The sequence below is a fragment of the Triticum dicoccoides genome, chromosome 4B, assembly GCF_002162155.2.
Source record: "Triticum dicoccoides isolate Atlit2015 ecotype Zavitan chromosome 4B, WEW_v2.0, whole genome shotgun sequence".
In the NCBI taxonomy this organism is placed as follows: Eukaryota; Viridiplantae; Streptophyta; class Magnoliopsida; order Poales; family Poaceae; genus Triticum; species Triticum dicoccoides.
Window position 1 is genome coordinate 238,765,370 of NC_041387.1, and position 27,283 is coordinate 238,792,652.

Here is a 27,283-nt window from a genome sequence, read left to right on the forward strand (position 1 = left end):
TCTGTAGGCCATCGCAGCTAGGTGGTCGCTTGACCAGGGTTGATCAGGAATGAAGGACACGAGTTTACCCAGGTTCGACCCCTCACGGTGGAGGTAAAGACCTACTTCCTGCTTGATTACTATTGTTGGAGATCTCTATTAAAAGGATGTGAATTCGCTAACCTAGCACTCGAGAGATTGCAACTTAGTATTTTAGTCCTAGGGGCTCCTCTTTATATAATAGGTTGAGTCCTTAGATTTATAGAAGAATCTGGATCATACTCTCAACCCATATCCTACTCTAACTCTCCTTTATCTTGTCCTCTAAGTTAGGGAATTTCCTCTCCTGGGCATTTTACGTGAGCCAGCCCACTGGGTCCGCAAGAGCCAGCCTCCCGCTAGGTCTTGCTCTAGGTTGCCTTCTTCATGACCCGGTAGGGATGTGACTCACCGAGCCTCAAGGCTCAAGGCTGGGTCAAACTCATGCCAGGTCTCGACCGTGAAGAACATCCCCAACACTTTGGCATGAAGAAGACGGAGGATGTGCTTGCTACACATTTGTTTTGGCCAAAGATGAGAAGGGATGTTGAGTGTATTGTTGCTTGCTACACTACATGTCAAAAAGCTAAGTCACGACTCAATCCTCATGGTTTATATATGCATGTGCCTGTACCTAGTGTTCCATGGGAGGACATATCTATGGACTTTCTTTTAGGTTTACCTCTAACAAATAAGGGGAGGGATAGCATATTTGTTGTCGTGGATAGGTTTTCGAAAATGGCACACTTTATACCATGTCATAAAAGTGATGTTGCTGCTAATGTTCCTAATTTGTTCTTTCGTGAAATTATTTGCTTGCATGGTGTGCCAAATATTATTGTTTCAGATCGTGATACTAAATTTTGTAGCCACTTTCGGTGATACTTATGGTCTAAGTTAGGGATGAAATTGCTTTTTAGTACTACATGTCACCCCCAAACTGATGGACAAACTGAAGTAGTCCATAAAACATCGTCTACTATGCTTAGGGATGTTTTGAAGAATAGCCTTAAAATGTGGAAGAATGATTTCCTCATATAGAATTTGCTTATAATCGCCCGCTGCATTCTACTATTAAGATGCGCCCTTTTGAAATTGTGTATAGTTACTACCTTGTGCACCCATGATTTGTAGCCTCTTCAATCTTCAGAGAAGGCTAATTTTGATGCTAAACAATGTGCTGAGTTGATCTTAAAAATGCATGAGTTAACTAAAGAAAACATTAAGTGTATTTTTTTTGAGAGTACGCCAATGGCCTACCATATTTTTATAGAAGGCAAAGGGTTATTTACAAGAGCTTGCGTGCGATGCGAACATCCACACAAGGAAATACAACTCAACACCAACACCTATGCCTAAAGCTAATCTCTCACAAAATGATGTAAGCTACCAACACCTAGGCTCGCATCCTTCCACTCCTTGAGCTCGTTGAGGATGTGCAAATGCAACTCATCAACGTTCTTTTCCTACTCCCTCCAGTTGAACACACGAGCATTCCTTTGCTTCCATAAACCACCGCAATGACGAAGGTGTCAAAACCTCTCTTGAGCCTCCCAACAAAAGGTCTCCTAGCTCGAAGCCACCAGTCTAACATGCCATCATGCACCTGCGGTATGGCTACACTCAAGCCGAGGCTTTGGATGCATTTGTACCAGACCTGTCGTGCATAGACGCACTGGACATGGATGTGATCCACGTTATCCTCCTCTTGTAAACACGTGAAGCAAGCCGAAGGGTGATCTTGTAGACCATGCCTAGCGCGACGATCAGATGTCCAAGCCCTATGTTGCACCGCCAGCCACATGTGTAACTTGCACTTCAAAGGAGCCCAGCTCTTCCAAATGCAAGAGGCAAAAAGCACCCTTTCCAAGCCCTAACACGGTCTGTCATAAACTAAGCTAGCGGTGTACTTTCCAGAGATGTCAGCAGGCCAGGAGAAAGCATCAGGGCGAACTGTCATCACGAGGAATTGAGGCAATGGCTTGTCCCAAGATGATCAACTGCAAGTGCACCGTGAAATTCAGATTGCCATTGATGTCACCGACCCATTGATTGTTCTCGAGCGCTTGCTGAACCGTACGTCTATTTTGTGTCCTTCTTTCCACCAAGTTTATGATCAGAGGGGCAAAGTCTACAATGCCGAATCCATGGATCCATCTATCGTGCCAGAATAACACTACAAGAATGTTGTTGATCCATGATGGCCCCATACCTTCACAGATCGCTACAAAACTATCACAAAGGCCCATCAATGACGTTTTTGAAAACCATCATGTATTCCTTGTCATAGATTAGTCTTCATGATGGAAGACTGAAATCTTCACAAATTATGCTAACCCATGATGGTCCTTGGCCATCATGGATCAGCGCTAAGCCCATCTAGTTCGGGTCAAGCCTGGGTCCTGCCCGAGCTTCTATGACAGACTCAACCCGTCATAGAATTTCATGACGAGGCGTGTGCATGGACATGACAGCCTACAAGGCCCATGTAGTGACCGGCCCAATTATACCTTTGGCTTCCTACTTTCAGCCCAATCCAGTCTGTTAACTTATTTCTTTCAGTCCAGTTTGTTAGCCCATTTCTAAAGGTTTAGCCCATTACATGTTTCCTTCCATGCAGCCCATTAGCAGCTTCATCTTAGTCGGCCCATTATGTTTTTTCAACTAGTACGCAATTGTTGAGCCTGATTACTTCAATCTTTATTTGCTAGTTAATTTCAGCCCACCTGTAGTGCATCACCCAACCCAAAGATTCAACTAATTGAGCCCATCTTGCTAAAAAAAACTAATTGAGCCCATTATTTTTAAACATAGTACACAAATTTAGGCCTGCTTATTTCAGTATGACTTCAGCGCAGTTCGGCCACTAATTTCAGCCCAGTACTAGTCCATCATCAAGAAAGCTCAAAACAGTTAAATATTGCTCCTATACCATCCCACTATTATATATCAACATCAATATAGGTTCTAATCCAACAATAGATCACAGTACATATAAATTAAAGTTTCAACACCAGATGACACATGTTCTGATCCAACATAAATATGAAATTACAATCACTCCAGTGCCACAAACTACCTGTGGCAAAATGCATGCATTCATGTCCATGAACAGAATGCATGCAGTTTGCAGCAGCAAAAGCATTGCCAGGTAGATTCCAACAAAAGAATGGCACCAGCAAAAGATCACATATTGCCATCCCCTTACAACAATATTGTGTTTCAACGATGACGCCTTACCCAGTAGATGACCTCGATCATCTTTGGCTTAGCAAAAGATCAAGTTTAGCATCCATTTGGTTTAGCAAAAGATCAAGCAGTGTTGGAGCTACAATGAAATAGCTGGGCGGGCGGGCCAAAAGGAGAACAAAAGAACAATTCTAAACCATATTAGTTCTAAGGCATTAGTCAGCACTCAATTATTTTGAAAACCATCACAATTCTGAACCATCCCTCTTTCTTTTGAAAACCAAATTAATTGTTCACTGACTGGCCTTGCCCATGGCAAAATATCTAGTATCTGAATTTACAATTTGTAAAGTTTGTAAGCAGTAGTTGATGAAATAATTCATGCTACCAAATCTGTAACTGCAAAGAGCACATTACACCTATGGGGGATTTCCTACGGATTTAAAATTCAGAAATGTGTGTGTACTGGGATTCTGAACTGCGATTCTCTAATTTCTGTAGCCTATAGGAAAATTGCTATTGTGAATTTTAGATGATGCACTGCTAGATGTGAGGCGTGCTGGTCTGCTCAGCTCGTAGACTAGGCTTCGCATTCAGGCTGCGAACAACCGCAAAGACCGTTGTGCATTCAGGCTGGCAAGAAGAAAAGTATCTCATGCATGCTGCTCAGGAAGTGGACTCAACAACAACAACAACAAAGCCTTTAGTCCCAAACAAGTTGGGGTAGGGTAGAGGTGAAACCCATAAGATCTCAGGGAGTGGACTCAGCAGAAGTAAATTTATTTTATTTTGGGCAGGGTGGGCCATGGCACGTTTTTCTCTCACGTAGCTCCGCCTGTGCAAATAGGTGATCTCACTTGGTTTAATCACATGTATGTATGTGATGTACAGGTGATGACGTCTAATTGTGCAAAATATTAAGTTCAAGTAATTTTCTAAGAAATCATGGGAACAAATATAGCATGGGCATACACAGTATGAAAACTGCCCAAAATATGGACAGAATAAATTGAACCCATGTATGAATTGTTGTCTTTGTAGATAAGATATGAAGGTGTCATAAAACATTCAACGATTGCCAAGCGGATCATATTCATGTAAGAAGCAAAGAATACTCAGAAAATATCTAGTCGTTTTATTAAAGTGACACATGCTTCATTGTTTCAAAGTCAAATTATTCTTCTACCTCTGTTTAGGCTGACTTTATGATTATTGATTATTGTACTGCTGGATCTCTTGAAAAAAAGTAAGCATTCTGGTATGGTTAGCACACTTCAAACCCTGACTTACAATTGCAGATTGTACGGTGTCTGTGTACCCTTTCTTCTTGTTACTATAATGACACTCCTTGAACAAATCCAATGCATTGGGTTCTTCATCTTTGTATTTTTCTCCCTAAAAACAACATATATGCAGCAAGCTTACTTTTGTATTTACCACCACTTCAGATTCAGTGACCATGAAGAAAGAACATATACAATACAAAGTGAACTTTACTTTATCCATTTGTTCAGGATAAGATACCATTGATTAGATAAAGCATTTATTGGCTGAAGCCAAGGAAACAATATATACAATAACTATGTAGAAGCAAAATTTGACAGGTGGAGAATCTACCATAGGTCTGACTTACCAAATTATCACAATGCACAGGATAGCTGCACGAACCAGTTGTTTGATGGAACTTAACTTGAGCACGGTTCGCTTTATTCTTTTGGCAGATCTCCTGCATCAAAAGATTAAATACAAGTAAGGCACTTTGTAGGTTAGCATGTACTCCCTCTGTCCCATAATATAAGATGTTATTATAATCGATACTTCCATATCGGTTGTAATAACATCTTAAATTATGGGACGGAGGGAGCAGAAGAAAAGAGTTAGGTTTTCAGGAAGAAGTGTACCATTTTTGTGGGATTCTTCCAGCTTTCCACAAGGGCATTCCACTGGTCATGAGTCATTGATTTGACAAGAGAAATTATCGTCACCAAATTGAGAGGGAAAGGGTCAAAATACTTCTTCTTGAGCCTGTATCGCTGCTGGCGCACTACTGACTTCATCATTTGTGTACAAGCCTTCATAACTGGTGCAGCTTCAGTGTCCATGTGGAACTTTATCTATGCAGAACGGAAAACATGTGTAAGAATCACAAGATAGATGTAGAGTTTAAGTACACAAATAAGAATAAAAGAAGAGACATCTGCATATCTGTCCATATAGAAATGTTGTGTTCGCGAACAAAGCTGTCCTATCTTATGTTGCTTTTCTTAAATTCTTCACTTCCATAAGATCCAGAAAATGGATAGGGTTACTATCAAAAGATAGCGGAATAGAAAAGAAAAACAGCATATTGTGCAAAAGCATCTACAAATTCAAAAGTTATGGCGATCATCTCTCCCAAGGCCAGTAATCTGCCCTGAAGAGCAAACAAATCTTTAGCAAAACATAATTATCCTAAATCATTACTGGTTTACTTTTGTGATAATCCTCTCTCTAATGTTGCATGCAGGACTATAATTTGTACTCACTCTGTAAACTAATATAAGATGTTTTAGATCACTAATCCAACTATTTCTCTGAAAGTGTTTAACAACTAATAGTCAATGCAGATAACAGTGGAAGGTGCAAGACTAATGAGAATGGGGCGAAGGTTTGTCGGTTTCATGCTGTATTTGACTTGCATTTGTTAATTGATAGATGGAAGAGGGGAAAGGCCTAAACTGTGTACTTACGCCCACTTTGCCGACTAAATCTTGGAAGATCCCGGTGTTGTCCTTTTTCTAGTAATCCTTCCAGCACTGAAGCACAGGCACATGGTTTCTGACAGCAATGTTGCACTCAGTTGCAAATTTTGCAGCAAGAAGAGGCAACTCCGGCCTTATCTTTCCCTCTTGAATAATGAGTGGCATTTTGGACCTCCGGGCTCGACTCATCCTGTTGAGGCATTTCCCCATGTTTTTGCCTCTTTCCGATTGCTCCTCTACTAATTGCACACCTACATCAGGAACTAAGCTCGGAAGATAGCCAAGACAATATGTTAGTGGCTGGATGGCAGCAGCAATCAACGAGCAAATGGTAGTGATAAGAGGAGCTGATGATCTATGCATCAGTACATGATCTCACAAGCTTAAAGAGTTGAGAGTAAGATAAACAAATGAAGAATGGTAAGGAACATTTTCACAAGCATAAACAACTATGTGCAAGTAATATTATTTATCAGTTTCTTTTCGTATTCAACACAAGAAAAGTAACTACAGATGGTTATATGGCATGCAGTTGCAAAACTAAGCAGATATTACATATCCAAAACAATAGCTAAGCCACCTCTATTCAGAAGGTGCCCACAATGGTATTACATAGCAGTACCCACAATGGTATTACATAGCAGTACCCGCAATGGTATATTATATTACATACCGTAACCATGACTTCATGGATATCAAAAATGAACGTTCACAAAAGTAAGCATATATGATTAAATTGCTAAATTCAGAATTTACACAGAAAGATGAAGTCAACAAGATCTGGAGTTAGGATTTAGATTAAGCATGTATGATTGAATTACTGAATTCAGGTTCTAAAATTTCATCTCATTGTTAAATGTAGATTACAGTCAATACCATAACAACTAAAGAGGCTGGTTATCATCACCTTCCTCATTCACCGTCTGGTTGTGCTCATCAGGCTGGGCAACAAGATCACTTCCATTGGCCATAGAGGTGTTGTCATCATGATGGACGAGGTCACCATCTTCTAAAAAAGGGAGTAAGTGAGAGTGCATTGATTATATAATATAATCTAATAGACAAGGCTCCCTATTTGAAAAACATATAAATCTTCAATACTGGTTATTTATAACATATGCAACATGAAATTAATTACAAAACTATATTACAACCATGAGGAAATAGATAGCATCTAGCTATTCCACTGAAATAGGTCAAAAGACAGAATCATGAGCATGGTAAGATACTAACAGGGAAAAAGTGCAGTGAAACCAAATTACGGTTTAGATTAAGCATATATGATTGAATTGCTGGATTGGATTCTAAAGTCTCATCTCATGGCTAATCCCTATAGGTTTTTAAGAAGTATAGAAGTCAGTTCGGTAGCAAGCTGATTGTCATCACCTTTCTCATTCACCATATGGTTGTCCTCATCAGGCTGGGCATTGAGATCACTTCCATTGGACATACAGTTGTTGGCATCACGATGGACAAGGTCATCGTCTTCTAAAAGAGGTAGCGAGCGAGAGTGCATTGATCATACAATAAAAGCTAATATATAGGGCTCACTATATAAAAACAATTTAGTATACAATACCGGTCACCTATAACATATGCAACATGAAATTACTTATCAAAGGTCAATTTCCTGCCTTCATAAAGTGAACATCATTATTCAAGTGAATCCATTTAGTTTAGTTATTAATTTCATTAATCCTAAAAAAGGTCAACATAGTAAAAAAAAAATATGATAATAGAACTTGCCTTCAACACCATGTTGTGTGTGATCATTAAAATTGCAAGCAGCTTCTTTATTGTGTAAGTCATGAGCTACAGGAGCAGTCAGACATTTAGGATCTGACATCCCTTCTCTTTAAGTACTTACATCTGTATCTTGTAACTGTTTTTTCTTTCACCTTATAGTTCTAATATTAGTTGGCAGGTCCACATAGATTCTCTTAGTTGGTCGAGGCTTAATTCCACAAGAACCATCAGCAGGTATTTTCAAACTAATTTTTTGGCAAGTCTTCTTACATTCCTTGCGGCCCTGATAGAAATAAAAACATGGATCAATCAAAAAGCATGAAAAAAATTATGTTGCATTGCTAAACAAACAACATATGAATTTCTGGTACAGAAATTTTACATAACTAGAAAATGCCCCGCACGTTGCAGCAAAAATTTTGTCGGACTTCTTTGAGACATATTTTAATGGTTATGCATAATATGGACTTCTTTGAGACATATTTATCAAAAAAAATGTCAGACTTTTATAGCGTAATATGCATCCAAATAACTGAATGGACATATATATGCATTATGTTAATAATATGTTTTCTTGTAGCTTGAACCCTCAGAACACATGATAGGTAAGAAAACCAAAGTTTTTTTATCCAATTGTCGCATCTTGATTACTGAAAACAATGGACAGCTATAGTGGATCTACAGCATGTAGTATATACATGGTCCATCTGGGGGTTCTACAAAGCATTTAGATAAGAGAGGAAAGATGGACAACCCACTTTGCATAGAGAAAAGTAATATATATACTTAAAAGGGTAAATATCAGAACATCTAGCTGCATGTTAATGTTATACAGTGTCATCTTATTTCATTGATGCATGGATGAAACTTATAATATGCATGTTTTGTGATCTAAAAAGCTGTTGATTCAGGTAGAACGATTCTGGAGACCAAATTTTCTCTCTGTAGAAATTAGGCCATCAAACCGGTACGATACAATGACCGAATAATTCAAGGAATCACCTAGTCGATGGCAATAATATACAATTGTACAAATACAGTTCAAAAAGATTAATTAGGCTGCAGTAACTTCCTAGAGCTGGCAATGTAAAATGAGGCAAATCTTTAATCTATATAGTAGTTGTAGTGGTTCAAAACAGTCGAGAAAGATAGGTAAAGGAGAGCAGGATATCTGCAAGAGAGACAAACGACATGGCCACACCAAATTTTCATGTGAGAAACAAAATACATATTATGTAGATCTTCATTATTGCAACAACAAAAGGAAGTACAAATCGGAAAAAATGAGAGAACCAACCAATAAGGCACCTAGTACTAGATAGTCGGGGGAGACCAAGGGGAGCCACCACAACACCTCCTACGCGCATGGATTCACTGGTGACGGGTTTGACATGAGAGTTTTTCAAGATCTGGGGGCGTTGTGAGGCACTGATGTGGATGTTATATGCTAACGGACATCAGCCACGTCAAATTACACATACATGTGTACAGACTGACCATGAAGTGGGTTAAGGACTATTACCATCTTGTGCATCGAGGTGTCTTCGCTGATGACGTCCTTGAAGCGGCGTCGCTGTGGTGCCGGACAGGTACTTGAAACGGCGTCTGTATGGTGCCGGAGGAATCGACTACTTGGTCAAGGGTTTGGTGGAGGCGGAGAGGAAGGGGGGAGGGGACGTAGCTCAACCGGATGCGGGAGGGGGAGATGGAGGTGGGGTGCTGGCCAGCAGCGGAGGCAGTGAGGCGGTGTCGTGACCGGTGGTGGAGCTGGAGCCGCGGCCGTCGGATGGTGGCGGGAGGGAGCGGCTTGGTAAAGGGGTCGGTGAAGGCTGATGGGGGACGTGGAGAAAGTGGTCGGCGGATGAGGTGGAGCCTGCGACGGAGGCGGAGCAATGGCCGGCGGCGAGGTTGAGCCGTGGCTGGGTGTGGAGGTCGAATGCGGGATTTGGGGGATTTGGGGGCTCGGCGCCGGGCGTTGGTTGTGTTATGGAGTTCTGTATGCGTCAAATTACCAACAGGCCCTTCGTATGCAGTAGCTGAGTATGTGGTAATATGGTCAATTTTTCATGTCGGTGCTTTTTTGGCTTGGCGCCGTTACCGCGAAAACTGGACGCGTGCGCGCGGGTTTCCTTGCCGCCCTCCCAACCCGAAAACCAGACTGTTTGAGAACGTGTCAAAAAAACGTTAGAGAAGACATACGCCAAGAGGTACTATATTACACAAGGACTTTTTTCGAAAGATACTACACGAGTCATTGTATTTAAAATTTCTTACACTATGTTTTAATCCCTTCATTCTTTTTACACTGCATATAAAATTTATTTGAAGTCAAACTATGAAAAGTTTGACTAAATTTATATGGTATGGAAATTACGCGTGGTATTAATTTATTTGAAGTCAAACTATCAAAGTATCAACATCTGATAAATAGATCGAAAGTTTTCCTTGTAAAAAAAACATCTGCAATACAAAAGTTATATGGTAAGAAAATTAATTGCATGATGCATCTAATGATATTACTTTCATATTATGCATGTTGATATTTTTTCATATAAAGTTAGACAATTTTTATGAAGTTTGACTTTGACCAAATTTTATATGCAAACTGAAAAGAAATAGAGGGAGTAGTAAAGAAATTCATCACAAAAACATACTAGTGAATAATTACTACTTCAACTCTCATGGCTCTTGTGTACCGGAATAGTCAAGTAAGACGAATGCCGACCTAATTATCCCTCGACGCCTGCTTGATTACGTGTCGGCACGCTAAATCACGGCTTGATTACCTGTCGGTACACCAAATTGTGCCTTGATTACCCCTCGACGTTGGATCGATTACCGCTCAATGTCGGCCTGATTATCTCTTCACACACTAGATCACGACTTTGAGCCCCTTAGCACACTAGACCTCCATAGCCAATAAGATGAAAGATAACTTGATTATTCCTTCACACGTCAGACAACGATAACGAAGAGATCATCAGACAGTCGCGTTGGAACGATTAAAGACGTCAATGCTTGACTCCATGTGGGAAGGAGAGGGGGAAGCCATTGGTCGCCCGTAAGAGCTCCCTCCCATTCCAACGATGCTCGACGACCGCCTCTCTTGTACTCACCATCGTATGCTACTTTGGTCATTTAATCAGAGTCACTATGCACAGCTTGGCAGCTTGCGTTGGTCCCCGAAAGCTTATATTGCTTTCAACACTTGTTGATTCGGTATGTTAAAGGACGGCACTTGGTATACTCGTCGAGAAGAAACACGAAGGTAGAAAAGGGGACCGGGGCCTTCCATGTTCGGAGGTTGAAGGAGGGATATGTGATCATCGTCATGGCATTGATCAATTATGATCGACAACCACGTCTAGACCCTCCAAGTCTCGTAACTAGTCCATCTTCTCTTCAGATTCACCTATAACCATCGTCGAGAAAGATAATAATGAGGGAGGGATCGTCGGATGACATCGAAGTTCCATCGTGTGCCCACACCCCCCTAGAACCCTTGAAACCTAAATCCGCATCCTCCCGCTCGGCCTCGCTCATCTCTCTCTCTCTCTCTGACCTACATACCCTGACGGACCAACGCTGGACGAGTACACGCATCAGGCGCGAGTAAGCATGCCTTTCATCCTATTACTTTTCTACAGCGCAATGACACATATATAAACCCCCTTTTCACCCCAAAACCGAGAGAATCAACCCCGCAAAAAAAGACTAAGAGAATCAGAGATTTTACCTAGAACTCACTAGCCTCCTCAAGGAAGAGAACATCCATGAGCAAGTGCAACCTAGAGAATCCCCGTGCATTTTTTTTGAAAAATTATAAACCAACACACAACACACGTGTGAACAGTACATATAAATGGCCCCCCGCGAGTTTTTTGGCTGACCGCATGCTCAATCTTTCGATGACCTGCCATATTTTGTTGTGGACCCACTGCACAGTGAGACAAGAGGTGTCTGCCCGTGTTTGGTATCCTCCTTCCCCCTCTCTCCCAAATCAAGCCGCTTAGGGTGTGTTTGGTTTGGGAACGAAGTGGAATCGAATGACATGGTTCCATTCCACTGGAATGGGTCGGTTCCGTCCTTTTGTTTGGCAGGGGCAATTTGATGGAACGGAATGGTTACATTTCAGTGTTTGGTTTCATAGATGGAATGGAATGTTCATCCCTCCACTTGTGTTGTTGTGATTATCTACAATATATTGAACTTTGGTGTCAAACATGAATAAGATGCATATATAGTGGGAAAAAATCATCAATACAACAATTCTTTAAATTCTAAATGATGGTATACGCCCAAGACAAGTGTTAGATCCAAGCAGCTAGTATTAGTGTATCACCCTGACATCGAACCTTTGCAACTTAACATGAAACTCAAGCACAATCTACACGCGAATATAAACACCAGCCGCGCAATGTGGTGCGTGATTGCAAACTTCTGAGAACAAAAACAAAAACAAAAACAAAAAACGGACGATCTTGTGTAGTACTAATCAGCCATCAACACTTTCGCAACATGGATTAGCTTGTGCAACGTGATGTATAAGGTAATTTCAAAGATGATTGCTTCCCGTTTGAAGATAATCCTAACAGATATTATCAGCCCAACTCAGAGCGCTTTTGTGCCTGGAAGAATGATTACAGATAATATATTAGTGGCTTATGAGTGTTTTCATACAATAAAGAAAAAGAGGGCTGGTAAAGAGGGACTATGTGCCATCAAATTAGACATGCAAAAGGCATACGATAGAGTGGAATGGGTCTTTTTAAAGGAGATTATGTTAAAATTGGGATTTGATAAGAAATGGGTGAAGTTAATTATGCAATGTGTTTCTTCTGTGGAGTATCGAGTTCGTTTCAATGCCGAGGAAACTGAGAGTTTTAAACCCACTAGAGGAATGAGGCAGGGAGACCCCCTCTCTCCCTACTTATTCTTATTATGCACGAAGGGTCTTACTGCCCTTTTAGCGAAAGCAGAGGAGAATGGAAGTGTTTCAGGCATAAAGGTATGCAGAGATGCTCCACCGATTTCCAATCTTCTCTTTGCGGATGACTCTTTGATACTTATGCGAGCAAATGCTATGAATGCGGAGGCGTTAAAATCAGTTTTGGATTCTTACTGTGCCACCTCAGGACAGATGGTGAGTGTTGAAAAATCTAGCATATTTTTTAGTCCAAACACAAAAGTAGAAGAAAAGGCACAAATTTATACAATTCTGAATATTATGATTGAAGCCCTAAATGATAAATATTTGGGTTTACCTGCCAATGTGGGCATGGATAAAAGTGATTGTTTTCAATTCCTGATTGACCGAGTTATTATGAGAATTAATGGATGGAAGGAAAAATTGTTATCATCTGAAGGGAAAGAAGTTTTGCTCAAATCTGTTGTTCAAGCTATACCTACCTATGCTATGTCCGTCTTTAAAATTCCTAAAAAAATTTGTAAAGGAATCATTGACGCGATGTCGCATTTTTGGTGGGGTGACGAGGACAATCAGAAGAGAATGCACTGGATGGCATGGTGGAAGATGTGTGTACCAAAAAATCAAGGAGGCATGGGCTTTCGAGACATACATTGTTTCAACTTGGCTTTGTTAGCCAAACAAGCATGGCGTCTTATTGATAAACCGGAGTCTTTATGTGCCACTATCTTGAGAACTAAGTATTTCCCTGATGGCGACTTGATGAGTGCAAGTTTAAAGAAAGGTTCGTCCTTTACTTGGCAAAGCATTTTTGCGGGAGTTAACTCACTGAAAAATGGTTATATCCGGCGAGTTGGAAATGGTCAGAAAATTGATATTTGGAGAGATGCATGGATTCCCCACAATACAGATAGGAAAATTATCACCCCTAGAAGAGGGCAACTCTTGTCAAAGGTAGCTGATCTCATTGATCTAGTTATGAATTGTTGGGACGAAGATTTGGTGAGACAAACTTTGTGGCCGATTGATGTTCAAAGAGTCCTCGCCATTCCCCTTCCTACGCATACCATGGAAGACTTCATTGCATGGAGTTTTACGAAAAATGGTTTGTTCACTGTTCGCTCTGCCTATTTGGAGGAATGGAACCGGCAACATGGAAAGAAGTTGCAGTATACAAACGGCATGGGTAGGATCAATGTCAACCCTATTTGAGGGAAGATTTGGAAATTGTCTTGTCCGGCAAAGGTAAAAATCTTTATTTGGCGTACGTTACATGGTACACTCCCATGTCGCGTTACATTGGCTAATAGACACATCAAGGTCACGCCTATATGCCCCTCATGCACAAATGAACAGGAAGACACGAAACACGTATTGTTCCTCTGTCAGAAGGCAAAAGAGGTTTGGAAAAAACTGGGGTTGTGGGGGGTGATTAAAGAAGCATGTGTTGTTGATAGGGCAGGAGAAGCAATCCTTGAATTTTTACTTATGAAGCCAGAAAATGAAATAGCTACTCTAGGAATTCAGAATGTACGTGAACTAATAGCTATAACCGCTTGGTATTTATGGTGGGATAGACGTAGGCTGGTTCATGAAGGTAAGGCTCAAAACGCACAACTATCCTCCATGAGGATTAGGGCAATAACAACAAAATATGTAAATGCCATTCCCCGAATGCATCTATTAGAAAAGGAGGATGGAGCAAACCTCCTACGGGACTTGTTAAGCTAAATACTGATGCTTCGTTTGATCATGATCGGCTTAGTGGTACAGCTGGGGCTGTTCTCAGAGATGATAAAGGAAGATTTATTGCCGGCGAAGACTGGAAGTTTGACTGGTGTGCAGATGTTCTGACAGCGGAAGTTTTTGGCTCTAAGGTTTGGATTATTACTTGCACAGAGGGCGGGATGCAATCGCCTAGATGTCAACTCAGACAATATTGAAGTCATCAACACAATGAAGAATGGAGGACAATCAGCGGGAGCGCCGGCGGCGGTTTTTGATGATTGCTATTTTTTGGCTTGTGATTTTTCTCTTACTAGGTTTGAGCATTGTAATAGAGAGGCAAATAGGGTGGCTCATGAACTAGCTAGATTAGCGAAAATTTCCGTAACAAATGAATATTTTGAGGAACCCATGGATGAAATTGTACCTCTTCTTATGGACGATGTAACTGTTATTTGCAATTAATAAAGCTAATGATTTATTTCAAAAAAAATCAGCCATCAACAACACTTTGCCTCAAAAATTCGTCGTGTTTCTGTCATATGCATTCTACGCACAAGATATCAAATTCAACGGGAGCACGGCAGGCAACAACAGTAGCAGCACGACACACAACAACAGTAGCAGCAGCAAGTGCAGGCCACGAGCAGCTAGGGCCGGCCAAGAGCATGACACATGCAAGAGAGAGCAGCAGCGCCATGGCATGGGGTCCGACGGCGCACGAGCACTCGGGTCCTTGCTGCTCTTGGTGGGGGCGGGGGAAGCGGGAGAGAGACGATCGACTACCAGAGGTGGCCGCCGCCCTCGCTGGACCTAGACAGATCTGACGAGAAGGAGAGGGGACGCCGGCGCCTGTTGCTGCCTGCCGGCGGTGAGGATAGGAGCATGACTTGGAATCGATCCGCCGCCGCCTTTTGCTGCTTGTTGCTGCTCGCCTCCTTCCGACGCTGCCTTCGGTGCCTGCCAGATGTGAGGGAGAGACGAGAGACAGAGACAAGCGGAGCGGGGCGATGAGCGAGGCGCGCGAGCGAGCCGTTCCGCGCGGTCCACTCGATTTGGAGGAATTACTCGGTTCGGCATAAAGGGGGAATATGCCGTTTTGAGGAACCGGTGGGTTCCTAATCCTTGGACAAACCAAACACTGGAACGGGCTCCCGGAACGGAATCGACCCCTTACATTCTATCTGATGACCTCAACCAAACACACCCTTAAAGAACTCAAATGGAAGTGGTCAAACCGACTCGCTCCCGCATAGGCTAGGGTTCCCCCCGCCGCCGCCGCCGCCCCCAGTCCCTGACTCGTATGCTCATCACCGCGGCTAGCTCCGGCGACATGACCAGAGGGTAGGAGCCATCTTCCGTCGCTTCTCCAACCTCGGGCATGACCCCTACCTTCCCCAGTGGCCAGGAGCAGCTCGTGTTGGTCCCGTCGGTGCCCTACTCCGGTGGTCGGTGCCCCACTCCGGCCGCGACCCAGTCCGACGAGAAGGAGCCCCGTTCGTTTCCCTCCCCTCCTCAGTCTGTGGCCATGAGCTCGGCCGGCAAGGTGAGCGGCTCGTTTGATTTTTAATCCAGATTTGCTATCTGGTGCTGCTGATGGATGTTATGAACTGCTGGTGCTGTATGATGTATGTGGTGTTGCTTATGTATGTGGTGCTGCTGATATATGCTAGAACTAATTTTGATATGGATGTGTTGATTGTGTCAAGTAGTAGTACAAGATTGTTGCCCTCTGGATGCTACCATTTTATTTGCATAGACGAAATATTGATGGATGTGCTGATTGTGTCAAGTAGTAAGCAAATTTATGTTCATTTGAGCAGCAAAATGATAAAAATAACACAATATCATTTAATCAGGACAACCATATGTCCAAGGGCATTAGATAAGCTGAAAAAAACTGGCACTGAAAAGAACTGGCTATCTTATTATCTGGAGCTTATTTCCACATGAGCTTATCTAGAGCTTATTTCCACAGGAGCTTATTCTGACAACATAGCTCAAAAGAACTGGCCGTGAAGCGGACTCGCGCGGAGGAGCTCTGCCTCTGGGCCAGGCGCGTAGCTGGCGTCCATCTCGGCGCCGGGGAGGGAGGAACAAGGGCGCGGCTGAGTCCGCTGCCTTCGCCACTCACCACTGCCTGCCGATGTGGTTGTCTGCATCTTCATGAGCCACGACCGACCACCCCGTCGTCGCTAGCCATTCTCGCGCCAGAGATATCCTTCGACCGTTGTTGTGTCCCGCCAGCCCCTAGGCGCCCTTGTCCGGACAAGTTCCACTGTTCCCCTTCAGGTCCTCCTCAACACCCAACCGCAACCGGCAACCAAGGTATGTCTCTGCAGGTTTTTAATTTATTCCAATACATTGCACCTGTCAAACAAACTATGGCCACTTGATTCCTTTTCACGATTGAACTTGATGCCATTTGTTTTACGGAGAATGTGTATTATTTCACCTCGGGCAACCAACTGAAATCTGGATGAACTGCCAAAATGCTAGCTAAAATAAAGAACTCAGCAATTTCGAGTACGTTTATGTTTCTGTAAACTGACTTTGGGTGTTATCTGATGTTTGTGTTAACTGAATTGATGTGACTCAACTGAATTTGTCAACTGAATCTTTAGAGTTAACTGAATGTTGGTGTTAAATGAATCTTCAGTGTTAACTGAATGTTGTTTTTAACTGAAACTTTAGTTTTAACTGAATTTATGTGCTACCTCAAATTAGCGTTAATTGAATCCATGGTGCATTTTTCAGGGTGGGATTACCTCTGTAATTTGCAAAAAGTATCTTAGAACTGGTTTGGCTATGCCACAAAATGCAGTAAAGTCTTCTTCACCGCACACACAGGCAGGTAGAGTTCGGCAGCAATAACGAACAGCAGTAGATAATAGGCTGCGGTTGTAAACGTGTAGTGGCTAGATGAAAAATATAGTGGATGGAAGTAGCACCCTGGTGTAGTACTAGAATATATGGGTCAATTAGGCTAACGATGATCAGCGGCAGCGATGGCGGCAGAGTAATTAGCAGATGGATAATGAGAACTTGTAGAAGCTGGAGGAAATAAGGATTCGTCCTTTGCAGATAGCAAGAACCGAGTTTTTTAGCACAACGGTGAAGAAGATAACGACGTCAGTCCTTTATGTGCCTGGGCTAATGCTTTGCCAAATCCGACTTTCGAAAAGCTTGATCGAGTTCTTGTGAGCGTGGAGTGGGAACAGAAGTTCCCTCTTGTTACGGTTCAAGCTCTCTCGCGGGGCGTATCCGATCACACGCCCCTGTTTGTGGACTCAGGGGAGCCGAACCACGTGGGAAACAAGAACACCTTTTCTTTCGAGATGGCCTGGTTCGAACGCGAAGGGTTCTTGGACCTGATTGCCAGGGAATGGGCTAAGGGTGCGGGAGGTAGGACTGCGGTCGAGCGTTGGCAGAACAAGATTAGGCATTTGAGAAGTTTCTTACGGGGTTGGGCTAAGCACCTTAGTGGGGTGTATAAGATTGAAAAGGATAGGCTCCTTTCTCTTATACAGACCCTAGACTTAAAGGCTGAATCCATGATTTTGCTGCCAGCTGAGCTTCAGGTTAAAAATGAGGCAGAGAAGAGGTTGAAAGAACTTCTCCGCGAGGAAGAATTGAAGTGGGCTTTGCGGGCTAAGGTCCGCAAAGTGGTCCAGGGGGACACGAATACTCAATTCTTTCACTTGATTGCTAATGGTAAGCACAGAAAGAAGAGAATCTTCCAACTTGAACAAGATGAGGGCACTATTTTAGGACAGGACAACCTAAAAAACTATATAACCGAGTATTATAGACAGTTATTTGGACCTCTGGAGGATAATTGTGTGTCCCTCGATGAGTCCAGGACTGAGGATGTGCCTCAACTATCGGCTGCTGAGAATGATATTCTGGTTTCCCCGTTCTCAGAGAAGGAGTGTTTGATGCTATTGCACAGATGAAAAACAATAAGGCTCCTGGACCGGATGGATTCCCGGTCGAGTTCTACAAAAAGTGTTGGCACATTATTAAGGGGGATTTGCTACCTTTGTTTCATGATCTGTTCTCTGGACAACTATCACGCTGCTTCCTAAGAAAACGGATGATGTGAGAATTGAGCAGTTCAGGCCGATATGCCTTCTCAATGTTAGTTTCAAAATCTTTACCAAGGTCGGGACTAATAGGCTCACACAGATTGCGCATTCTGTGGTGCAACAATCCCAAACTGCTTTCATGCCGGACAGAAACATCCTTGAAGGGGTGGTTGTCCTTCATGAAATGCTACATGAAATCCATTCCAAAAAATTAGATGGAGTAATTTTTAAGGTGGATTTCGAGAAAGCGTACAATAAGGTTAAATGGCCTTTCCTCCAACAGGCATTGCGTATGAAAGGTTTTGATGAAGCCTGGCGCCGTCAGTTTGAATCATTTACGCAAAAAGGGTGTGGGAATTAAAGTGAATGACGATATTGGTCATTACTTCCAGACACATAAAGGCCTAAGACAAGGAGATCCGATGTCCCCTATCCTGTTTAACATTGTGGTTGATATGTTAGCGATTTTGATAGGAAGGGCTAAGGAGAATGGTCAAGTAGGTGGCTTGGTACCTCATCTTGTTGATGGAGGTATATCCATTCTTCAGTACGCTGATGATACAATCATCTTTATGGAGCATGACTTGGCCAAGGCGAGAAATATGAAGCTGGTGCTATGCCTTTTCGAACAATTGACCGGGTTAAAGATTTTAACTTTCATAAGAGCGAGTTGTTCTGCTTTGGTAGAGCCAAAGACGAACAGGAGGCTTATAGGCAATTGTTTGGGTGTGAGTTGGGGGATTTACCTTTCTCTTACCTAGGTATCCCAATCCACCATTGTAAGCTGACAAACAGAGAATGGAAGTGCATCGAAGACCGATTTGAGAAGAAACTGAGTTGCTGGAAGGGCAAGCTCATGTCATACGGAGGCCGATTAATTCTAATTAATTCGGTGCTCACGAGTATGCCTATGTTTCTCCTATCGTTCTTTGAAGTCCCAGTTGGTGTCAGGAAAAGACTGGACTTTTATAGATCACGTTTCTTTTGGCAGGGTGATGAACTAAAAAGAAAATACCGGCTTGCTAAATGGGATATCATCTGCAGACCGAAAGACCAAGAGGGTCTTGGTATTGAGAATCTTGAAGTAAAGAACAGATGCCTTCTCAGTAAGTGGCTGTGGAAGTTGTCATCTGAGACTGATGCCACGTGGGCGCAAATCCTTCGCAGCAAGTACCTACAAACAAAATCCTTGTCCCAGGTCACAGTCAGGCCGACTGACTCGCCTTTCTGGAGAGGACTGATGAAAGTCAAACAATCCTTGTTTAATAGGACAAAGTTTGTCATTGGCAACGGCGCCAGTACACGTTTCTGGGAGGATACTTGGCTCGGTGACACACCCTTGGCCATTCAATATCCGTCTTTATATCGTATTGTTCAACGACGTGAGGTGTTCATTGCAACGGTATTTCAATCTATCCCCCTTAATATCCAGTTCAGACGGTCGCTAGCGGGCAATCGTTGGGAAGAATGGCTCCGTCTAATTAGGAGACTGATGGAGGTTCAGCTTTCTCAACAACCTGATGAATTACGCTGGAAACTGACTAGGTCTGGAGTTTTCACAGTTAAATCAATGTATATTGATGTTATTAATTCGAACTCCATTCCTACCTCCAAGCATGTTTGGGTTGTCAAAGTTCCATTGAAAATAAAAGTGTTTATGTGTTTTGTTCATAAACAAGTTATTTTAACCAAGGACAATTTGAAAAAGCGTAATTGGACAGGACCTACTAGGTGTAGTTTCTGTGATCGGGATGAGTCGATCAAACACCTCTTTCTTGATTGTCCGTTGGCCAAGGTCCTTTGGCGGACGGTCCACATTGCTTTTAATATTACTCCACCGAATTCTGTCAACATGTTATTTGGTACATGGCTTAATGGGATTGAGCATGACTTAGCGAGACATATTCGTGTTGGAGTTTGCGCTTTGTTGTGGACTATTTGGAATTGCAGAAATGATTTGGTTTTTAACAAAACATCACGTATTCACTTTTTGCAGGTTATTTTCCGAGCCACGGCATTGATCCGTTCGTGGTCGCTACTCACTCCGATGGAGGCCAGGGAGCATTTGGTTACTGGATCCATCCGATGGGAGATGGTAGCTCGGGATATCTTCAACCGATTTGGATGGCGGTCATGTAATAGGATAGGCAATTAGTTTACCTATCTATCTTTAGCCTGCCGGTTCTGGCGTCTTTCTTTGGCTAGTTAGTGTTTCTAGTCCTTTTTGGCTCTGTGTGAGCTTTCTTTTCAGTTTTTTTACTGTTGGAGACTTTGGCACCTTGTTTGGAACCTTTTTATTTGGTTAATAAGATGGCCGTATGCATCTATCTGATGCAGAGGCCGGGGAGAACCCCCTTTTGAAAAAAAGAAAGAGAATACCATGGTTTTCTAAAAAAGCCATGGTTTTAAAGACTTTGATGTGTTTGGCATTAACAAATACTTTAGTTTATAAAACCGTAGTACCTCAGAAAACTGTGTATTTTACTGTATCTAAAAAATAGGTCCAGACCTCTTTTTTCCAAACCGAGGGACACTCACGCCTGACTGGTCTCTCGAGTTCATCTTCTGTCCGCCATCAGATGTGAGTTGTTCCTCATGTTCTAGCCACAAACAAACCAAGCTCACCACATGGAAAGAGAGGCACGTGGTCTTCTACACACCTACTCTACTCCCTGTGATGTACCTGAAGACATATGCCGACTTGTTCACGGCAGCATGCATGCGGCAACTGTTAGCACAAGCTGGTCAGGTCTTAATAATTGGTGTAGCTGAGTTAGGTTCACCTAGCTATCTCTAGGACGTAATAATAGGTCAAACCAGAGGTAACTTAAAAAGATTGTGCTTGCCAAATGCTCTGTAGTTTTGCCAAAGCAAAGGAAAACTTCAGTTTTCAGAAACTGTGGTATTCATTGCCCAATCATTTGAATACCATATTTGGATTGCTGTGGTTTTAGAAATATTGTGCTCCCAAACTAGGCCTCAGTTTTTAATAGGCCTGAGGTTCTTTTTTTATGTAGAGAAAAACTACAGTTTGGTCAATACTGTAAATAAAACTAAGGTAATCTAAAAAAAACTGTAGTATTCTCAAAAAACTTAGAAAATACTCTGATATCAAACATGCCGTTAGTTTCTTAAGCGACCTGATTGTTTTATGTTTTTCATGCATGTAATGTCTACAGTGTTATTCAGCTGCTGCTATTTTGGTATTTTTCTGCATGTAGATGCATAGAAGTTGGATGCATGGTACACTGTTTTCCCGTGAGTACATCAGTGGTATCAAAGAATTTATGAACTTCATTCAAGATAAATTCGGTGAGGATGATGAAATACTCTGCCCGTGTAGTTGATGTCTTAATCAGAAATATCATCTTAATCAGGAATATCTAAAGCGGACCATTGTGGAGAATCACATGTTGATGAATGGCATTGAAAGTACATATACTCGCTGGATACATCATGGAGAAGACTTTGATCTAGATGTTGTTGAACATCCTGTTCATGTGCATGGTACTGAAGATGGTTCCGTACATGGGACTGAGGATGAGAACAATGGTGTTGATCAACTTGAAGGGATGTTAGGAGACCTGCACACAGCAGCAGAACAAGCTCAAAAGGAAGGTGAAAATCAAGATGAAAACAATGGCGCAAGCCCTCATGAGAATGAGTCTTTTTTTGGAGTACGCGAAGAAAGAGGCAAAGCGCCAACTTTATCATGGTTGCACCAAGTTTTCAAAGTTCTCCTTTGTGGTAAAGCTTCTTCATATGAAGTCATACCATAGGATCAGCAATACTGCATTTTCTGAAATATTAAAGCTATTGGCTGAAGCATTCCCTGATACCAATACACTCCCAAAATCATATAATGAAGCAAAAAACCTTCTGAAGGAATTAGGTCTTGGATATGAGACGATACATGCGTGCTTCAACAATTGTGTTCTTTTCAGAAAGCAATATGCCAAGAATGATAATTGCCCAGTTTGTGGTCTATCAAGATAGAAAGACCCTGTTAGGAAGAAGATTCCACAGAAAGTGCTCAGACATTTTCCATTGGTACCTAGGCTGAAGAGGATGTTTCTTTCCAAACAAGCATCAGAAGATGCACAATGGCACAAGTTAAAGCGGCAGCCCAGTGAGAAAGAAAGGAGCCATCCAGCTGACGGTGAGGCGTGGCAAGATTTTGACCGTGAATATCCAAAATTTGCAGAAGACCACAGAAACATTAGACTTAGCCTTGCCACTGATGGGTTTAATCCTTTTGGCAACTTTAACAAAACCTATAGTATGTGGCCAGTATTTGTTGTGCCATACAACCTTCCACCTTGGGCATGCATGAATCAGTCAAATTTCATGATGGCTTTGCTAATTTCAGGTCCTAAATCTCCTGGCAAGAACTTTGATGTCTTTCTACAGCCTCTTGTAGAAGATTTACTAGAGCTTTGGAATGGTGTGCGTACATATGATGCTCTTAGTGGAAAAATGTTTGATCTTCATGCTGCAGTTCCATGGTGCATCCACGATTACCCAGCTCTAAGCACTCTTTCAGGGCGTACCACCAGAGGTTATTCTGCATGTATTCATTGCGACAAGCACCCTCTTTCTTACGGCTTAAGGAACAAAATTGGGTATATTGGGCACTATCGTTTCCTTCCAAGGGGACATCGTTTGCGTAGAAACAATGAATTTGTTGGTCTTCATGAAAGGAATGATAAGCCAGGTAAATTCTCTAGAGAAGAGCTACAAGCAGAATTGGAGAAGGTTAGACCTGGGCAGGAAAAGGAAAGCAGGAAAAGGAAGCGTTCTATCTTGGGCAACAAAAAAAAGCATCATGTGCCAGTTTGGAGTCGGAGGGTTTGTTTGTGGGATTTGGAGTATTGGAAAAAAATTGAAGTTGAGACATAATCTTGATGTCATGCACATTGACAAAAACATATGTGACAACCTTGTTGGGACAATTCTGAATATAGAGGGTAAGACAAAGGACACAATTAATGCTAGGCTTGATCTCAAAGATTTGAAAAAAGGGACTGCAACTGAGGGAGAAAGGAAACTCATATGTGATGCTTCCGGCTCGATATACCTTGTCCAAAGAACGAGTGATTGCCTTTTGTCAATTTTTACGAGAATTAAAGTTTCCAGATGGGTTTGCTTCAAACATAGCAAGATGTATAAGTGCTGATGGAACCAAGGTACAAGGCCTAAAAACACAAGATTGTCACATTCTTTTGCAAAGAATCTTACCGGCTGGAATGAGAGGATTTTTGGACATTGATATATATGTAGCAATAGCTGAGTTAGGCAAGTTCTTCAGGAAATTGTGCTGCAAAACTCTTAACAAGGATGTGTTGGCCGAAATGAAGAAAGAAATCCCTGTAATATTGTGCAAGCTTGAGAAAATTCCCCCCCCTGCTTTCTTCGATGTGATGGTGTACCTTGCTGTACATTTACCCGAAGAGGCGTTACTCCGAGGTCCCGTGCAATATGGGTGGATGTACCCAATTGAAAGGCGGTTGTATACTTTGAAGCGCTATGTGAGGAATAGGGCACGACCAGAAGGGTCGATTGCTGAGGCATATGTTGCTGATGAGCGCCTGACATTTTGTTCCAAGTACATGAACGATGTTGAAACAAGATTTAATCGGGAGCCAAGAAATATAGGTTTTTCAGATGAAGAAGCCTATGATGTTGATGTTTTCGGGCATGGAGTTAATTTTACTTCAGCATATCAATATGTATATGTTGAAAATGAATTTGATCAAATGGTGTGGTACGTGTTGAACAATTGTAGTCAAGTTGAGAAATATAGAGTATGTTCTGACTTCTGAATTGGTGTATGTTACCTTTGTGTTTTAAATATGTGATCTATTCACTAATTTTGTTTTATACACAAAATGTTCAGAGGTGAGCTAGAGAGAGAAGGACTGCCAAACATTGAAAGAAGGCTTCGGGAAGGATTCCAGACATGGTTCAGGAACTATGTTAGTTTTGATTCACATATAATTAGAATTTTTGGTTGTGAGATATTCACTACAGATTCTAATGTAGTGTTTGTGTGCGTTGTTGCAGATAATGAGGCTGCAGAATGAGGATGGCAAAGAGGTTAACAAAGATCTCTTTGCCTTGGCATGTGGTCCTGATTCGAGAGTCAGGAAATACTCATCATGCATAATGAATGGCATTTGGTTTAGTACCGTGGACCGTGATAACAGTAGGAGAACACAGAATAGTGGAGTTGTGTCCGAAGGTAGGCATGACAGGAAGGTCATTGACTTTTATGGAACCCTGAAAGAGATCATTCAGTTAGACTATAACTTGGACGATAGGTCAGTCGTTTTGTTTAAATGTGATTGGTTTAAGCTTCATGGGAAGAAGACCGAACTTCAAAATGATGGATTTTTTACAAGCATCAATGTGGTAAGTATATGGTACAAGGATGATTCTTTGATTCTGGCTACTCGGGCTAAAAAGGTCTTCTATTTGCCAGACACAAAGTTAGGGAAAATTTGGGAAGTTGTCCAAACATTCGACCATAGGCATCTCTTCAATATTAGTGAAACTGAGGGTGCACCTTTTGCTGCTCTTTCATATCAAGAGGAGTGTTGTGATGAGGATGTCAGGCAAAAATCAGTTTCTGACCATACATCTGAGAAGCCTTTACATAGAGAGGATGAGCAAGGCGTTATTTTTGAAGCTGATGTAGTTGCCCGTTTGATGAAAGACAAAAACACAGAAGTGTATGGAAATGAGGGCGAAGATGAAGAAGATAACACAGGTATGGAGTACTGCAGCGAAAATGAAGGAGGCGCCACAATGGATGTCGACAGCGATGACGACTAGATGTTTTGATGTAGAAGGTACCACCTTCATTCTTGTTCTAGTGTACTATCTTCATCATTTATTTCTGGAAAAAATAAACAAGCACAAGCATGGCATCTAAATATTGATCTTGTGTCAGACTTCAGGAAAATTGACTGCAATATCACCTTCATTCTTTTTCTAGTGTACTGTCTTCATTATTTGTTTATGGAATAATCAACAAGCACAAGCAGGACATCTACATATTGATTTTGTGCGAGACTTCGATTCAGCAAAAATACAAATGTTGTTGTATCATACAACAGCATAAGATGACATTTACTATTGATTTCCTATAGTATTTACTAGTGTTTTCCTTGTGAAATACATGTTGCATATGCTGCTATCTATCCTGGTCTTGATAGTTTCATATGAAGTTGTATATGCTAGTACATCTGGGTGTATAGTGGGTATGCTAGCACTACAATACATAGTTTGTTGCAGGAAATAAAATTGATGGCTACATTGGATCACCTTATTTTAAACTGATTAAAGTGTTAAGAATGACCATGAACATTTCCTCCTTGCTATAAGAATGCATTCCCACAAATACAACATCAGATGAAATTTTGCCAGTCCTGGCTGGGTCAGAATTGTAGTTTGTGAATACTACAATAAAAGGAATTCTTATTTCACTTGATAAACTGATCTTATTCACTTCAAGTCCCAACTGTGGTCAATTTTACATTCAACATTGTATGTACAATCTTTTAAGGGTTGGAGCTTGTAAGGCTATACTTAGATTGCCTTTAGCTCATGCCAGCTTGATGGTTTGTGTTATGAAACAAATGCCTTCTTTATTATGTCAACTGTAGGCACTTCCTCTGATCCAAATTAATTGACGCATCCTCTATACAATCTCCATACAGTGATGTATAGAGGATGCATCAATTAATTCAGATAGGAGGGAGTACCTTTTTTAGAAGCTTTTTTTGCCTGTAGTAGACTCTCAAAGTTTATTTTTTGTTGCAGTTTATCGTGCATCAAAGGGTATCACCAGTCACAAGATTCCATCTCAGTGTCGTCAACGTACTGACTGCTTCCCCTCTGAATACATGTTTGCTCATGCCTAAACATGATATGAATAGGAGTAAAAAAATTGTATGTGGTATATCCAGTTGATGTATCTGGATTGGCTGTAAGGTAGCCATTTATGTTTAGAGTACTTTCTCGGGTTCACGCCAAAGGGAGATAATGGCCTTACATGTGGGCCTGTAATTTTGATTTACTGTAGTGTAAGGAGAGCTGATTGTGCTCACGTATTGTGTTTTTTCGCTGAGTTGTATGTGTAAGTTAGGCTTTCATCATGTGCTGTTGTATGTCAAATTTGGTTGTGTTGTTGCATATGGTTCAGTTATGCTGTATGTGGAAGTTTGGCGCTTTGGTTCAGTGAATCAAAACTAGGCTTTTGCATGACTGGCCGCTATTCCTTTGAGATATCAGTACACGAATATTTACTAACTTTGACTAATGAGTTTAGACTCTGCCATCCATTCGAGCAAAGCCTACTGTAGCAGCGGATTTTTTTAAAATTCAAAATTTATTGAGAAAAAATATTCTTGAAACAGAAAACAATTTATAAAATTTCTGAACATATTTTTTAAAAATACAAATATTTTTAAACTGGGAATATTTTTTGAAAACGTGCTGCTATACCATTGAGATATTAGTACACGAATATTCACTAACTTTGACTAATGAGTTTAGAATGTGCCATCTATTCGAGCAACACCTATTGTAGCAGCGGATTTTTTTAATTACAAAATTTATTGAAAAACGAATATTCTTGAAACAAAAAATAATTTATAAAATTTCTGAACATTTTTCGAAAAATATAAATATTTTTAAAATGGGAATGTTTTTTGAAAACGTGAAGAAGTTTTAAACATTTCCGACCATTTTTTATTTGTGCATTTTTTAAATTAGGAACATTTTTTTAAATTCCAAACATTTGTAGAAAATGTGAACAAGTTTTGAAATTTTCTAAACCATTTCTT

At 41.4% G+C, this 27,283-nt stretch overlaps 2 protein-coding genes and 1 pseudogene across 5 annotated transcripts; 2 read left to right on the forward strand and 1 right to left on the reverse strand.

The window, feature by feature from the left end:
• Positions 1 to 2,999: 2,999 nt before the first annotated feature.
• Positions 3,000 to 9,661, reverse strand: LOC119295880. 4 transcript variants are annotated; one of them, XR_005144447.1, is made up of 7 exons: positions 9,217 to 9,661; positions 7,335 to 7,977; positions 6,856 to 6,957; positions 5,937 to 6,199; positions 5,109 to 5,321; positions 4,841 to 4,933; positions 3,000 to 4,602 (listed from the first exon to the last, which is right to left on the reverse strand). XR_005144447.1 is itself a non-coding variant. In XM_037574316.1 (4 exons), exons 2-4 carry the CDS (start codon positions 5,307 to 5,309, stop codon positions 4,417 to 4,419), a joined length of 480 nt encoding a protein of 159 aa, XP_037430213.1. In that variant the 5' UTR covers positions 5,310 to 5,321; positions 5,937 to 6,847; the 3' UTR covers positions 3,000 to 4,416. The 4 variants fall into 4 exon arrangements, 1 of the variants encoding a protein (XP_037430213.1); XR_005144446.1 differs by having other exon boundaries at positions 5,937 to 6,211; positions 6,856 to 6,954; positions 9,217 to 9,660; XR_005144445.1 differs by having other exon boundaries at positions 5,937 to 6,211; positions 9,217 to 9,659.
• Positions 9,662 to 12,255: 2,594 nt separating this feature from the next.
• On the forward strand, positions 12,256 to 14,475 carry LOC119292636 (annotated as a pseudogene).
• Positions 14,476 to 16,628: 2,153 nt separating this feature from the next.
• LOC119295881 lies at positions 16,629 to 26,565 on the forward strand. Its single transcript, XM_037574317.1, has 4 exons — positions 16,629 to 16,674; positions 24,331 to 24,409; positions 24,498 to 25,285; positions 26,259 to 26,565. Exon 3 carries the CDS (start codon positions 24,501 to 24,503, stop codon positions 25,266 to 25,268), a length of 768 nt encoding a protein of 255 aa, XP_037430214.1. The 5' UTR covers positions 16,629 to 16,674; positions 24,331 to 24,409; positions 24,498 to 24,500; the 3' UTR covers positions 25,269 to 25,285; positions 26,259 to 26,565.
• The last annotated feature ends 718 nt before the right edge of the window (positions 26,566 to 27,283 follow it).

Coding starts and splice junctions, on each gene's coding strand:
- LOC119295881 (XM_037574317.1), top strand. CDS start 24,501: ATGAGGCTGCAGAATGAGGATGGCAAAGAGGTTAACAAAGATCTCTTT.
- LOC119295880 (XM_037574316.1), bottom strand. CDS start 5,309: ATGGACACTGAAGCTGCACCAGTTATGAAGGCTTGTACACAAATGATG. Junction 4,934..5,108: donor GGAAGAATCCCACAAAAATG/GTACACTTCTTC, acceptor CTTTTGATGCAG/GAGATCTGCCAAAAGAATAA. Junction 4,603..4,840: donor CTGTGCATTGTGATAATTTG/GTAAGTCAGACC, acceptor TGTTGTTTTTAG/GGAGAAAAATACAAAGATGA.